This window comes from Leptodactylus fuscus, chromosome 1 (genome assembly GCF_031893055.1).
Source record: "Leptodactylus fuscus isolate aLepFus1 chromosome 1, aLepFus1.hap2, whole genome shotgun sequence".
NCBI lineage: Eukaryota > Metazoa > Chordata > Amphibia > Anura > Leptodactylidae > Leptodactylus > Leptodactylus fuscus.
This window is the reverse complement of record NC_134265.1, coordinates 258891318-258907318: the sequence shown is the minus strand read 5'-3', so window position 1 is coordinate 258907318 and position 16001 is coordinate 258891318. Positions and strand designations below refer to the sequence as shown.

General features: G+C 45.3%; 1 protein-coding gene across 1 annotated transcript in view; it reads left to right on the top strand.

Moving 5' to 3' along the window:
* Positions 1 to 11773: 11773 nt before the first annotated feature.
* The window catches only part of METTL14 (methyltransferase 14, N6-adenosine-methyltransferase non-catalytic subunit), a 31646-nt gene continuing 27418 nt past the window's right edge, over positions 11774 to 16001 (top strand). Inside the window, exons 1-2 of the mRNA XM_075265340.1 lie at positions 11774 to 11888; positions 15770 to 15858. Coding sequence (XP_075121441.1) covers positions 11823 to 11888; positions 15770 to 15858 — 155 coding nt within the window. The 5' untranslated portion in view covers positions 11774 to 11822. The remainder of the gene's footprint in view (positions 11889 to 15769; positions 15859 to 16001) is intronic.

Genomic DNA, 16001 nt, shown 5'->3' with positions numbered 1-16001 from the left:
AACAGCCAAGTTTGGACCAATTCATGGTGGAGGGAGCCTCTAAAAACCCCAGTTTGGACCAATTCATGGTGGAGGGAGCCTCTAACCAGCCCAGTTTGGGCAAATTCATGGTGGAGGGAGCCTCTAAACAGCCCAGTTTGGGCAAATTCATGGTGGAGGGAGCCTCTAACCAGCCCAGTTTGGACCAATTAATGGTGGAGGGAGCCGCTAAACAGCCCAGTTTGGACCAATTCATGGTGGAGGGAGCCTCTAAAAAACCCAGTTTGGACCAATTCATGGTGGAGGGAGCCTCTAACCAGCCCAGTTTGGACCAATTAATGGTGGAGGGAGCCTCTAAACAGCCAAGTTTGGACCAATTCATGGTGGAGGGAGCCTCTAAAAACCCCAGTTTGGACCAATTCATGGTGGAGGGAGCCTCTAACCAGCCCAGTTTGGGCAAATTCATGGTGGAGGGAGCCTCTAAACAGCCCAGTTTGGGCAAATTCATGGTGGAGGGAGCCTCTAAACAGCCCAGTTTGGGCAAATTCATGGTGGAGGGAGCCTCTAAAAACCCCAGTTTGGACCAATTCATGGTGGAGGGAGCCTCTAAAAACCCCAGTTTGGACCAATTCATGGTGGAGGGAGCCTCTAAAAAACCCAGTTTGGACCAATTCATGGTGGAGGGAGCCTCTAAACAGCCCAATTTGGGCAAATTCATGGTGGAGGGAGCCTCTAAAAACCCCAGTTTGGACCAATTCATGGTGGAGGGAGCCTCTAAAAACCCCAGTTTGGACCAATTCATGGTGGAGGGAGCCTCTAAAAACCCCAGTTTGGACCAATTCATGGTGGAGGGAGCCTCTAAAAAACCCAGTTTGGACCAATTCATGGTGGAGGGAGCCTCTAACCAGCCCAGTTTGGACCAATTCATGGTGGAGGGAGCCTCTAAAAACCCCAGTTTGGACCAATTCATGGTGGAGGGAGCCTCTAAACAGCCCAGTTTGGACCAATTCATGGTGGAGGGAGCCTCTAAAAACCCCAATTTGGACCAATTCATGGTGGAGGGAGCCTCTAACCAGCCCAGTTTGGACCAATTCATGGTGGAGGGAGCCTCTAACCAGCCCAGTTTGGGCAAATTCATGGTGGAGGGAGCCTCTAAAAACCCCAATTTGGACCAATTCATGGTGGAGGGAGCCTCTAAACAGCCCAGTTTTGGCAAATTCATGGTGGAGGGAGCCTCTAAAAACCCCAGTTTGGACCAATTCATGGTGGAGGGAGCCTCTAACCAGCCCAGTTTGGGCAAATTCATGGTGGAGGGAGCCTCTAACCAGCAGAGTTGTGGGAAAGCAGGGTGGAGGGAGCCTCTAACCAGCAGAGTTGGTGGAAATCAGGGTGGAGGGAGCCTCTAACCAGCAGAGTTGGGGGAAATCATGTTGGAGGGAGCCTAGTATTAGCAGAATTGTGCAACGCTTATGGTGGATGAGTATGAGGATGCGGAGGAATTGGAGAGGTTGAGTACAGACATGGAGTTTCATGTTGGGGTGCTTTACACAGGTGGGCACAAAAATGAAGGCTCTATCCAGTGGTGGTTCATTTTTATCAAAGTGAGCCGGTCGGCACTCTCAGCTGACAGACGGGTGCGCTTGTCAGTGATGATGCCACCGGCTGCACTGAACACCCTCTCAGATAGGACGCTGGCGGCAGGACAGGACAGCACCTCCAAGGCATATAGGGCAAGTTCAAGCCACAGGTCCAACTTCGACACCCAATACGTGTAGGGCGCAGAGGGGTCGGAGAGGACAGGGCTGTGGTCGGAAAGGTATTCCCGCAACATGCGCCTATACTTCTCACGCCTGGTGACACTAGGACCCTCCGTGGCGGCACTTTGGCGAGGGGGTGCCATCAAGGTGTCCCAGACCTTAGACAGTGTGCCCCTCGTTTGTGTGGACCGGTGAGAACTTGGTTGCCTACTGGAGGAACTGCCCTCCCTGCCGCCAACGTCACATGCTGGAAACATCTCCATCATATTCTGCACCAATTGCCTGTGGCAAGCATTGATGCGATTGGCCCTCCCCTCTACCGGAATAAAAGACGAGATGTTGTTTTTATACCGGGGGTCAAGGATAGCAAAGATCCAGTACTGGTTGTCCTCCATGATTTTGACAATACGCTTGTCGGTTGTAAAGCACCCCAACATGAACTCAGCCATGTCTGCCACAGTGTTAGTTGGCATGACTCCTCTGGCCCCACCGGAAAGTTCAATCTCCATTTCCTCCTCATCCTCCATGTCTACCCATCCGCGCTGCAACAATGGGACGATTCGAAGTTGCCCGGAAGCCTCCTGTATCACCATCACATCATCGGACAACTCTTCTTCCTCCTCCTCCTCCATTAAACGCAGTGAAGCGGACAGATGTGTGGACCTACTCTCCAGCTGTGACGGATCGGATGCTATCCCTAACTCCTCTGTGTGATCTGAGTTATCCCTGATGTCAATCAGGGATTCTCTCAGAACACACAAGAGCGGGATTGTAAGGCTCACCATCGCATCCTCAGAGCTCACCCTCCTTGTGGACTCCTCAAAGACCCGTAGGATGTCACAAAGGTCTCTCATCCATGGCCACTCATGGATGTGAAACTGAGGCAGCTGACTTTGTGGCACCCTAGGGTTTTGTAGCTGGTATTCCATCAAAGGTCTCTGCTGCTCAACCACTCTATTCAACATCTGAAACGTTGAGTTCCAGCGTGTGGGGACGTCGCACAAAAGCCGGTGTTGTGGCACATGCAGGCGTTGCTGGAGAGATTTTAAGCTAGCAGCGGCTACTGTCGACTTGCGAAAGTGGGCGCACATGCGCCGCACTTTCACCAGTAGCTCTGGAACATTGGGGTAGCTCTTTAGGAAACGTTGCACCACTAGGTTGAAGACGTGGGCCAGGCATGGAACATGTTGGAGTCCGGCAAGCTCCAGAGCTGCTACCAGGTTCCGGCCGTTATCACAAACGACCATGCCTGGGCCCAGGTGCAGCGGCTCAAACCATATTGCCGTCTCATCGAGGAGGGCATCCCTCACCTCGGAGGCAGTGTGCTGTCTGTCCCCCAAGCTGATCAGCTTCAGCACAGCCTGCTGACGTCTACCAACGCCAGTGCTGCAACGTTTCCAACTCGTAGCTGGGGTCAATCTAACAGCGGAGGAGGAGGCGGTGGCGGAGGAGGAGGCGGTAGAGGAGGAGGAGGAGGGGGGTGTTCTTCTCGTGTCCCTGCCAGGAATGTTAGGCGGGGAGACGAGGTACACCGGGCCAGTTTGGGAAGCAGTCCCAGCCTCAACTACATTCACCCAGTGTGCCGTCAGTGAAATGTAGCGTCCCTGTCCGCATGCACTTGTCCACGCGTCGGTGGTCAAGTGGACCTTTGTGCAAAGCGCGGAACTAAGGGCCCGCCTGATGTTGAGTGACACGTGCTGGTGCAAGGCGGGGACGGCACACCGGGAGAAGTAGTGACGGCTAGGGACGGCATAGCGAGGTGCCGCAGTTGCCATCAGGTCCAGGAAGGCGGGAGTTTCAACAAGCCGGAACGCCAACATCTCCTGGGCCAGCAGTTTAGCGATGTTGGCGTTCAAGGCTTGCGCGTGTGGGTGGTTAGCAGTGTATTTCTGCCGCCGCTCCAATGTCTGAGAGATGGTGGGTTGTTGTAAAGAAACGCCTGATGGTGCCTTTGATGGTGCAGGAGAAGGAGATAAGACAGGACCAGGGGAGGATGAGGTAGAAGTCAACAAAGTGGCGGAGGCAGATGAAGTGGTGTCCTGGCTCGTCCTCTGGAGTGCATCGCCAGCACAGTCAGCAGTGGCAGTGGCAGAGGCAGAGGCAGTGGCAGAGGCAGTGGCAGTGGCGTGAACGGCAGGCGGCCTTTGTCCTGCCGTTGCTGCCTGCCACTGATTCCAGTGCTTGGATTCCAAATGACGGCGCATTGAAGTGGTGGACAGGTTGCTCTTCTCAGAGCCCCTAATCAATTTCGAGAGGCAAATTGTGCAGACAACACTATATCTGTCCTCGGCGCATTCCTTGAAAAAACTCCACACCTTCGAGAAACGTGCCCTCGAGGTGGGAGTTTTTCGGGGCTGGGTACGAACTGGAACATCTTGGGAGATTCCGGGTGTGGCCTGGCTTCGCCTAAGCTGCTGACCTCTGCCTCTAGCTACCCTTTTTGGTGCTGCACCTGCCTCAACATCCACACTACTTTCCCCGCTTGACATCCTCCCTGTCCAGGTCGGGTCAGTGTCCTCATCATCCACCACTTCCTCTTCCAACTCCTGTCTCATCTCCTCCTCCCGCACAATGCGCCGGTCAACTGGATGCCCTGACGGCAACTGCGTCACATCATCGTCGATGAGGGTGGGTTGCTGGTCATCCACCACCAAATCGAACGGAGATGGAGGAGACTCTAGTGTTTGAGCATCTGGACACAGATGCTCCTCTGTTAGGTTCGTGGAATCGTGACGTGGAGAGGCAGGTTGAGGGACAATGAAAGGAGCGGAGAACAGCTCTGGGGAGCAGGGACAGTTTGGGTTATTGTTCTGTAAAGCTTCGGAATTTTGGGAGGAAGGAAGACAAGACTGTTGGGTAATAGGAGGAGAGGAGGCAGAGTCTGACTGGCTGCTGGACAATGTGCTGTAAGCGTTCTCTGACAGCCATTGCAAGACCTGTTCCTGGTTCTCGGGCCTACTAAGGTTTGTACCCTGCAGTTTAGTTAATGTGGCAAGCAACCCTGGCACTGTGGAGTGGCGCAATGCTTGCTGCCCCACAGGAGTAGGCACGGGACGCCCTGTGGCTTCACTGCTACCTTGCTCCCCAGAACCATTCCCCCGACCTCGCCCACGGCCTCGTCCACGTCCCTTTCCGGGAGCCTTGCGCATTTTGAATTCCTAGTTAGAAATTGGCACTGTATACCAGTAGTAAAAATTGTGGGTGCACGTAACCCCAATATATTCTTTGAATTACCAGTCAGAAACTGGCACTATATGGCAGTAGCAAGAAATGAGGGTATTTGTATTCCCAATATATTCTTTGAATTCCCAGTCAGACAATGGCACTGTATACCAGTAGTAAAAATTGTGGGTGCACGTAACCCCAATATATTCTTTGAATTACCAGTCAGAAACTGGCACTATATGGCAGTAGCAAGAAATGAGGGTATTTGTATTCCCAATATATTCTTTGAATTCCCAGTCAGACAATGGCACTGTATACCAGTAGTAAAAATTGTGGGTGCACGTAACCACAATATATTCTTTGAATTACCAGTCAGACACTGGCACTATATGGCAGTACCAAGAAATGAGGGTATTTGTATTCCCAATATATTCTTTGAATTCCCAGTCAGACAATGGCACTGTATACCAGTAGTAAAAATTGTGGGTGCACGTAACCCCAATATATTCTTTGAATTCCCAGTCAGACACTGGCACTATATGGCAGTAGCAAGAAATGAGGGTATTTGTATTCCCAATATATTCTTTGAATTCCCAGTCAGACAATGGCACTGTATACCAGTAGTAAAAATTGTGGGTGCACGTAACCCCAATATATTCTTTGAATTACCAGTCAGAAACTGGCACTATATGGCAGTAGCAAGAAATGAGGGTATTTGTATTCCCAATATATTCTTTGAATTCCCAGTCAGACAATGGCACTGTATACCAGTAGTAAAAATTGTGGGTGCACGTAACCCCAATATATTCTTTGAATTCCCAGTCAGACACTGGCACTATATGGCAGTAGCAAGAAATGAGGGTATTTGTATTCCCAATATATTCTTTGAATTCCCAGTCAGACAATGGCACTGTATACCAGTAGTAAAAATTGTGGGTGCACGTAACCCCAATATATTCTTTGAATTCCCAGTCAGACACTGGCACTATATGGCAGTAGCAAGAAATGAGGGTATTTGTATTCCCAATATATTCTTTGAATTCCCAGTCAGACAATGGCACTGTATACCAGTAGTAAAAATTGTGGGTGCACGTAACCCCAATATATTCTTTGAATTACCAGTCAGAAACTGGCACTATATGGCAGTAGCAAGAAATGAGGGTATTTGTATTCCCAATATATTCTTTGAATTCCCAGTCAGACAATGGCACTGTATACCAGTAGTAAAAATTGTGGGTGCACGTAACCCCAATATATTCTTTGAATTCCCAGTCAGACACTGGCACTATATGGCAGTAGCAAGAAATGAGGGTATTTGTATTCCCAATATATTCTTTGAATTCCCAGTCAGACAATGGCACTGTATACCAGTAGTAAAAATTGTGGGTGCACGTAACCCCAATATATTCTTTGAATTACCAGTCAGAAACTGGCACTATATGGCAGTAGCAAGAAATGAGGGTATTTATAACCCCAATATATTCTTTGAATTCCCAGTCAGACAATGGCACTGTATACCAGTAGTAAAAATTGTGGGTGCACGTAACCCCAATATATTCTTTGAATTACCAGTCAGAAACTGGCACTATATGGCAGTAGCAAGAAATGAGGGTATTTGTATTCCCAATATATTCTTTGAATTCCCAGTCAGACAATGGCACTGTATACCAGTAGTAAAAATTGTGGGTGCACGTAACCCCAATATATTCTTTGAATTCCCAGTCAGACACTGGCACTATATGGCAGTAGCAAGAAATGAGGGTATTTGTATTCCCAATATATTCTTTGAATTCCCAGTCAGACAATGGCACTGTATACCAGTAGTAAAAATTGTGGGTGTATATAGCCCCAATTCTATTGCTAGGGGACTTGCAGGGTATTTCTGGGGTGAAGGTGGGGGGGCACACCGTTGGAACGGGTATCGGGGTATATATCGGGTATACGGGAATACACTGTCAGTGTATTCCATTCAGGATCCTGGGAAAGCTGGGTTGCGGCGATTGAGCCCGTCAGTGCCACGTTACACTGACAAGCTTCTCCCTGGAATTTAGCTCTTACAAGAGCTGTTGTGGTTGTCTTCTCCTTCCTATCCTAGCCTGTCCCTGCCTACCCAGAATCTAAGCCCTAGCTAGCTGGACGGAAACCTCCGTCCTCGGTGAATTGCAAGCTCAGAATGACGCGAACCTGGGCGGCGCTGTTCTTTTAAATTAGAGGTCACATGTTTTCGGCAGCCAATGGGTTTTGCCTACTTTTCTCAACGTCACCGGTGTCGTAGTTCCTGTCCCACCTACCCTGCGCTGTTATTGGAGCAAAAAAGGCGCCAGGGAAGGTGGGAGGGGAATCGAGTAATGGCGCACTTTACCACGCGGTGTTCGATTCGATTCGAACATGCCGAACAGCCTAATATCCGATCGAACATGAGTTCGATAGAACACTGTTCGCTCATCTCTAATCATTATTATTATTATTTGCGTGACTTTCTTACAGGATTTGTTTTTACGGTGTTCAAAATGACTTGTTACCTGTATTTTGCAGGTCGCCATAATTAAAGCAATATGAAAGTTATATAGTTTTTGTTATGTTTTAACACCATAAAGTCAAAAACTTTTAGAAAAAACTTCTTGGAGTCCAAGAGCCTCTTTATAAATCTCTCATTCCCGGGGCCAGTTGGGGCCTTTGTTAAGACTCACTTACTATATGTCAGTCTTAATAAATCCCACATTGTTTTGTGCATTCTCTGTGCATTTAATGCTCCGTTACAGGCCTCTATAAATCCTGATATGACGTAATATGCGGTGCCCCCTAGAGCCCTAAGTGTAGACCACAGTGTACAGGAGTGGGAATGTATAAGTGAAAACCAGCTGCTACCCGCTGGAGTAATCCAGTGGGTAATGGCCTATTAAAAAATGTAGGGAATCAACCGGCAATCATTACACCCCAGATATAGTCAGACTTGTGAATGGCATAAAAATACATCTTTAAGGCTGAGGCTCCACATTTTGTTGTGTTTTTTTGAGCCAAAGACAACAATGGCTAGAAAAGGAATTGGAAATACTGTATAATTACTAATACTTCTGGTCAATCTATTCCTGGCTTTAGCGCAAAAAACTGAAAACTACAAAAAAAATTAAAAAATGTCACAATTACTTTTTTCCCTATGCTCCCACCCGCAGGAAAAATAAAAATAAAATTCAGGTCTTTTTGGGACAAAGGGATTTAGTGTCCAAAAGACCTTGTTTTAATTCCATATGTGACCACAATTTACCGTATTTACTCGAGTATAAGCCGACCCAAATATAAGCCGAGGCCCCTAATTTTACCACAAAAAAACGGGAAAACTTATTGACTCGAGTATAAGCCAAGGGGGGGGGGGGGGAATGCAGCAGCTGCTGGAAAATTTCAAAAACTAAAATGGTCGGAGTTTTTGGGTGCAGTAGATGCTGGGTGCTGGGGAAGGGGAGGGGGTGTTTTGGTTGTCTGTCTGCCCCTTCCCTGAGCTTGAGGACTGGGTTTTTTTTCCCCCACTTGGAATTCAGTCTGGCTGAAAATATCTGCAGTGTTCCTATTAACCCCTTTCTGACAGAAGAGGAGCACTGCAGATTCCCTATATTCAGCAGACCAGGCACTGTCAGACACAGGATACCTAATGTGTTTGTGTTTCACAGTAATTTTCTACTTTTGTGTCTATTCTAGGGAAAGGAGTGGTTTAGAACTTTTAATTTTTTTTTTTTTAAAGGTTCTTTCCCCCCCCACACACACTATTTTATGGGAGATTCTATACATTGATATTGCTGCTGGTCATAGACCTCCCCCCCTAAAAGAAAAAAAAATATTTTTTTTTTGCTGACTCGAGTATACTCCCATCATCTGCAAATTGGATGGGATTCTAGCAAATCCCATATACACATTAGTATAAACCCAGCGGACATGCTGCGATTTCCAAAACCATTGCTGTTTTAGAAATTGCATCATGTCAATTATACCTATAGAAATGTTGGTGGTTTCCCTTTAGGTATAATGGAAGTAGAAAGTCTACAGAGCAAACCTCTGCACCCTTTCTGTGAAAAGCACTATGGGAAAAACTGTAATGCGTTGCTGCCAAAGTTTTTCCCGCAGTGCTTTTCTACAGTGGGCAGCTACATGGGGCCTTAGCCTTATACTTACCTACAAATGAGTCCGATGACTCTCACTGGACTCATCTCTGGTGCCTCTGGTGACCAGTTCTTCAGAGAAGCCGAGGCAAGTGCTAGTGGTAGAGGGCATGCACACTGAAGTCAAGGTGTACGCCTCTGGCTTCAGCTTTGCATATAAATGTAAAAGAATTACTTGTGAAACACACACATTAGGTATCCCTGTGTCCAAAAATCCCTGGTCTTCAAACTTATAAAAATCCGTAGCGGAAAAAAAAAAATCAAAAGTGCCGAACTGCCTTTTTTTTCGCTGTTTTAATACAAAGTGATACAAAGCAATAGACATTCCCCCAAATGGCCTACGTCAGTTCAGTGCAACATCCTCACCTTCAACTCAAGTGCATGGATCAGAATTAGGCCCGAATTGGGTTAGAAGGGAACTGAAGGTAACTGCAATAATACACCTAGATACTCATCCTAACTAATGCAATACCTACACACTGTCACAAACAAGAATGCTTACTACCTTAATCCTTTCACACATAATCACATTAATTTACATCATTATGCGGGAAGAGATGTATGACGAGGGCTCATCAACCAGACATTCAGCGTCTCCCACTCACAGACTACCTTGTCACTGCGTCCTCTTTCTGTAGATGTGCCCCAAGGCTCTGTCCTAGGATCCCTCCTGTTCTCCATCTACACCCTTGGCCTTAGCCAACTCATAAAATCTCGCGGTTTTCAATACTATTGCTACGCCGATGACATTCAGATATATCTTTCTGGGCCAGATATTACTACTTTGTTGTCCAAAGTGCCAGATTGTCTAATAGCCATAATCTCCTTCCTCTCCTCCCACTCTCTCAAACTCAACATGAAGAAAACAGAGTTCATCGTGTTTGCCCCACCTCACACAGCCCGCCTACCTATGCCATCTTTCAAAGTTATCAGAACCACACTTACCCCAGTCCCATAGGCCTTGGGATAACCTTTGACTCTAACCTTTACTTCAAGCTACACGTTCAAATCCTCAACACCTCCTGCCACATCCAACTCAAGAACATCGAATCTGCTCCTTTCTCACCCTTGAATTTACAAAAATACTAGTCCATGCCCTGATAATCTGCTTAGACTACTGTAACACCCTTTTCCACACACCCCTCGATTCCAATTCGCTTAATCCATCACTCCCCCGTTCTTCATCAGCCGTCCCTTCTGCCAATCTCTTCACTCTACCCATCACCCAGCAAGAAGAGCTCAAAATACTAACGCTGACATTCAAAGCCATCCACAACCTGTCCCCTTCATACATCTCTGACCTAATCTCTCACTACCTGCCCACATGTAACCTACAATCTACTACTCCACTCTGCTCTTATCTGCTCTGCACACAACCATCTCCAAGACATCCCCATATTCTGGAACTCACTACCGCGACACGTAGGACTATCCTCCACAATCCCAAGAAGACCTTAAAGACTCTCCTATTCAGGAAGGCCTACAACCTCCAATAACACTACTGGCAACACACCACTATCTAAACAGCCTCTCCATCACCTTCTGTCTCTACCCCTCTTAGATTGTAAGCCCTTGTGGGTAGGGCCTTAAATCCCACTCTGGCAGTTGGTCATTGTTTATTTATTATGCTTACTTATATAGCGCCATCATATTCCACAGCACTTTTCAGACATTGTCAGTCACTGTCCCATATAGGGCTCACAATCTACATTCCCTAACATTTCCCTATCTTTGGAGTGTGGGAAGAAATGTACGCAAACACAAGGAGAATGTTCAAACTCCAGTATTGTACTTGTTTTGTATATTTTATGTACTGTATGTAAACCCTCAAATGTAAAGCACCATAGAATTAATATAATAATGTACAGCACCATGGAATTAATGGTGCTCTATAAATACATAATATAATAATAATAAGTATAGTTAGCCCTGCAAAAAAATACGCACTATGCCTCCCCTTACCCAGAATTATAAAAAAGTTATGGGTGTCAGAATATGGGGAAGTGGTTAAAATATAAATAAAACTATATAAATTTGGTATCCCTGGAAACGTTCCGAAACATAGAATACAGGTGCAATATAATTATGGCTGCTCAGTAAAAGCCACATAAATGAAAAAAATGAGGTCCTTAACGTCGCACAATTTCCTCCAATTCGCACAATTTTCCTCCAATTCCACCCCATTCTGATTTTTTTTTCCAGCTTCTCAGTACAACGTACAGAATATTAAATGGTAGCAACATGAAGAACAATTTGTCCCGCAAACATTAAGCCTTCATATGGTCCTGTGAATCGAAAAATAAAAAAATTATGAGATTTGGAAGGAGAGGAGTCAAAAACAAAAATCGAAAAATGGCCCCAGCAGTAAGGGGTTAAACAGGACATATATTCGGAGGTGTACTGTATAGATGAATCCTGCTATTTGACCATATGTTTTAAAAACTGGATAATCCCTATAACACATATAATAGGATTTCCTCATGGGAGATATGGCTGAAGCTTTTTACTACACTCCCGGACAAGCCTTTGGTGAAGGATGTGACTCTATTTTAGTTATGTCCGAGCACTATCCTGAGCTCTCTCTCTAGTGTGCTTAGACATCATATGGTGTGACGAATGAAACATAACGGGATACTGGCAAGTGCCCGAATCAAACATGGCCGCTGTGAGCGCTCTCCTGTGTACGGAAATGTTTTCGCTGAAGTCATCAGATCGCGACACCAGTTGTATCTTGTTGTAGCGGGCGAAGTGGAAACCGGGAACAGAAGCAATGAACAGCCGCCTGCAGGAGATCCGGGCCCGGCAGAAGCTGCGCAGGAGACTACTGGCCCAGCAAGTAAATGCTTGTGCAGTGCAAAGGATTGGCGGGCGGACGGGAAATGCGCAGGGTCACAGTGCGCAGCCTGACTACATGGGTGTGCACGCTGGGAGTTGTAGTTCTGCACGACCGCTGAAAAGCCCTAAATTGTAATCCCTGGCTATACAGCAAGCAGAGGCGTCACACTCACCTATCAGCTATTCCTATAGCTATAGGTAACTTTTAAGGATTCTTTCTAGGCACCATTGTTATGCCCAGCCCCACATCCCCCTACCTATACCACAATGTCTTCAGTAGTGGAATCCACAGCAGGATTGTGCAGGCAGTTTATATTTCCAGCACCAATCTTTGCCTCCCCTTTTATGCAATGAGAGGCAACTTTAGGTCAGAATCTGCCTATTGGGGTGGAATCCACCTCAAAATCAGTGCCAGAAAGTAGGACGTGGATTCTCCCTATGATTTTGTGTCTGTTGTGTCCCCCAAATCAGTGGCACATTCCACCCCAATTCTGCCTCCAGGCAGAGATTGGAACAGGACACGGAATAAATAAGCGTCCTGCGCGATCTTGCTGCAGATTTCGTAGCTCGTGACTCGCTGCTGATTCATCTGGGCCTAATCTGCAGCTAACAAAGAGGAATCCGCGGAAGTTCGCCTCAAATTCTGCTTCTGAATCGGCCCTTAAAAAAAACCTGTCAGGTTTTTGTAGCTGGATTTCAAACTCAGTGTGTAGTTTGGTTCTTCTAAGGCTGACTTTAATGGGTGTTGTCTTATGCGCACTACACATTGACAACAATGGGAGGCTTTTTAACCCATTGATTTCAATGTGTTGCGCGTGTAAGACGGGACCCATTGAAGTCAATGGGATTCTGTTTTACAGCGCTCACTCTGACACGTTTACATGTCAGAATGAGCGGAGCGTTACTCAGCAGCCTTATGGAGATTACTTTTGGTGCTGTTTTTTAGCTTCCCATTGATTCCACTGGAACATTTATCTTCCTGGGGATAGGGCAGGATGGTTGTTTTTCATCTAGCTATCTCCCATTGAAATCAGAGACATTTCAGATGTTTTTGAAAAGCCTCAAAAAACAGTTGCAAGATTTGTCATACATTCACCCTCATATAATAAACATGGCGGACGCTTTCTTCTGTTATGTTGTTTACATTAGAGTCTATGGGAACAGACAAGGAAGGGTCTCCATCTCTACCATTACCGTCTGTTGTGGTCATCCTATAACAGTAGTGTGAGCATAGCTTTATTTTACTGTAACAGGTAATGAATGTGTACACAGCCCAATTTACATGACCAACAGATGTGGTTAAACAGTCCTGGATCGCCAGTCTGATGCACAGGTTTACACCCCTTGGCTAGGGCAATATAGACAAATCCAAAATGGCAAAAAAAGAAGAAAATCCAACATTGCTTGGATTTATTCTGCTGTATACTGCAGGGCTGTGAAGCTGGAAAAAAAAGTACTGACTCTAACTCCAGCTTTAAATTAAAGTGATCAATTATTTTTTAATTAGATTATAAAATTATTGGTATTGTATAATTAATTAGATGCAGTTTGTGATTATTGGGTGTCCGTTGGGTTTCCGCTTGGTTTTATACTAAAATCAGCGTAGAGAAAAGTCTTCCTTGCAGGACTTTTCTCTTCAGTGATTTTAAATGGATTTTGCAGCTATCAGTATGTGATCTGTGGGGTCTGACACCTGAACCCCAAAAAGAGTATCTGTTCTAGCAGCTGGGTGCTAGTGGACAGGTGGAGCGTGCAGTACCATTCCTGTTCAAGTAATAAGAGTGGTGCTGCAGTTCACTGGAGCCACTTCTTTTCAGTGGACGAGGCTACTGTGCTGTTCCTATTACTTGTATTACTAGAACAGATGATCTGTATGGGCCCCACGTGCCTGACTCCCACAGATCACATACTGAGGACCTATCCTGTAGATAGCTCATCAGTATAAAACCCAATTTGTGACCGCAAAACCCCTTTACGTTAAAGAATAGTATTTATTGGTTAATTGACTCACCTTGTCTCTGAAGATTTACCTACCAGGTTTAGCCTCACACTTAGGTTATTACAGTAGAGCCTTGGCTGCTCAACACATTCAGACACTGCATTAAAGCAGCAATGTGCTTAAAGGGGATTTCCAGGTTTACATATTGACCTAGGATAGGTCAATTGAAGATTGGAAGGGAATGACACTTGGACCCCTGTGTATTCACTGTTTGATGAAACCATAGCATTTGGGTGAGTGCTGCAGTCAACTTCACTGAAAACCAAGCTCCGCATCATACATTGTGTAAAGGCTGGACTTGGTTTTGCTTCATTCACTTGCTGCTGCTTGCAGAACATGAGATGAAAGAATATAACGTTACATGAGCCATGCTCAAGGATTGCTGGTGTAGCTTCAAAGAGCCGATCAGTGGGTGTCATGGGCATCTGATCTGAGAATGATGACATATTCTAAGATAGACCATCAGTCACAAAAGCCTGGAAAACCCCTTTAACCGTTTCCCAACAGGGATTGTCTGGTATTTAAATATGGCAGGTGTTCAGGAGCTGTGTGGCCGCCATAGCTGCTGGTTCTCCTCTGCATTATAGACAAGGCACCATCATGGGATAGATCACCAGTCCCCAAAACAATATCTGGGGGCATTGATCCATTGTCACAAGCAGCTGGGAACCTATTGAAGGCTCCCTGGCTTGTCACTTTACAAGTTCTATTATAGGCTGTGCTAGGCAGCCTGTCATAGATCCCTTTGTAGTTTTTCAATGCATTAGCTGCTTTGCAGTACAGTGTATTAGGAATCACACCTCTTGGGGGTTGAACACCGTGAGGGGGGTAAAAAAATAACAGTAAAAAAATAAATATAAAAAAATTAAAAATTCAAATTACTTTGCTTTCCCTATAACACATATAAAAATAAAGTAAAACACACACATTAGATATTACTGTGTGCAAAAATACCCAATTTACAAACTTATACAAATATTTTTCCCTTAAAATTGGGATAAAAGCTATCAAAAAAATAAACCTTCTCTAAAATGGTATATATATATATATATATATATATATATATATATATATATATATATATAAATGGTCCCATACAAAAACATGCCTTATACAGAATATGGTGACTCCAAGAATTTTTTTTTTTATTTTTGGAAAGTTTTGTTTTTCAATTATTTTTAAATGCTAAAAAAACACCTGTAAAAATTTGGTACAGGCATAATTGTACCAGCCCACAGAATACAGGAGACACGTTGTTTTGGCTGCACAATGAACGTCATAAAAACAAGGAAAGTCGTGCAAACCCAATTCCACTCTAATTCCACTTTAGTCTGAATTTTTTTTCCCCGCCTCCCAGTACATCATATGAAATGATAAATGGTACCATTACGAATTACAATTTGTCCCACAAAAATTAAGCCCTCATATGGCTCTGTGAATGGAAAAATAGAAAAGTTATGGCGTTTGGAAGGCAGGAAATGAAAAAACGAAAAGTTATTTTCAACCTATTTAAGTATTTCTTCTGAGTCACACTCTTAAACGCTCCTATTAAATGGCTCACCTAAACCTGAAGTCGACGCCTGCATAGTTGTTATTGTGACACCTGGTTGGTGATATGACTGCTGTGACTCCTACCAGTGCCAGCTTATACAGCAAAGTTTAGTAATCAATAGAGATGAACGAGTACTATTGGAAACGGCCGTTTCGAATGGCATGCACCCATAGGAATGAATGGAAGCCGACCGCTTAACCCCCTGCGTGCCGGCTGCGTCCATTCATTCCTATGGGTGCGTGCTATTCGAAACGGGAGTTTCGCATAGTACTCACTCATCTCTAGTAATAAAGCATCTATAGGTTACAAGGTGCACCTTTGTGTTTTACAGCTGGGAGCAGAGAGTGCTGACAATATTGGAGCTGTACTAAACAGCAAAGATGAGCAACGAGAAATTGCAGAAGCCAGAGAAATGTGTCGGTAAGTAAATGTAAACTATAGTCATATGAAGCCTTTTATCCTACTGCTGTGAGGCCTGGATGTTGTACAAGACTTTGATCGACGTGAAATAAGGTGAGGGTACAACACAATGAAATAGAATCAGACAGGGACAATATCGCTGT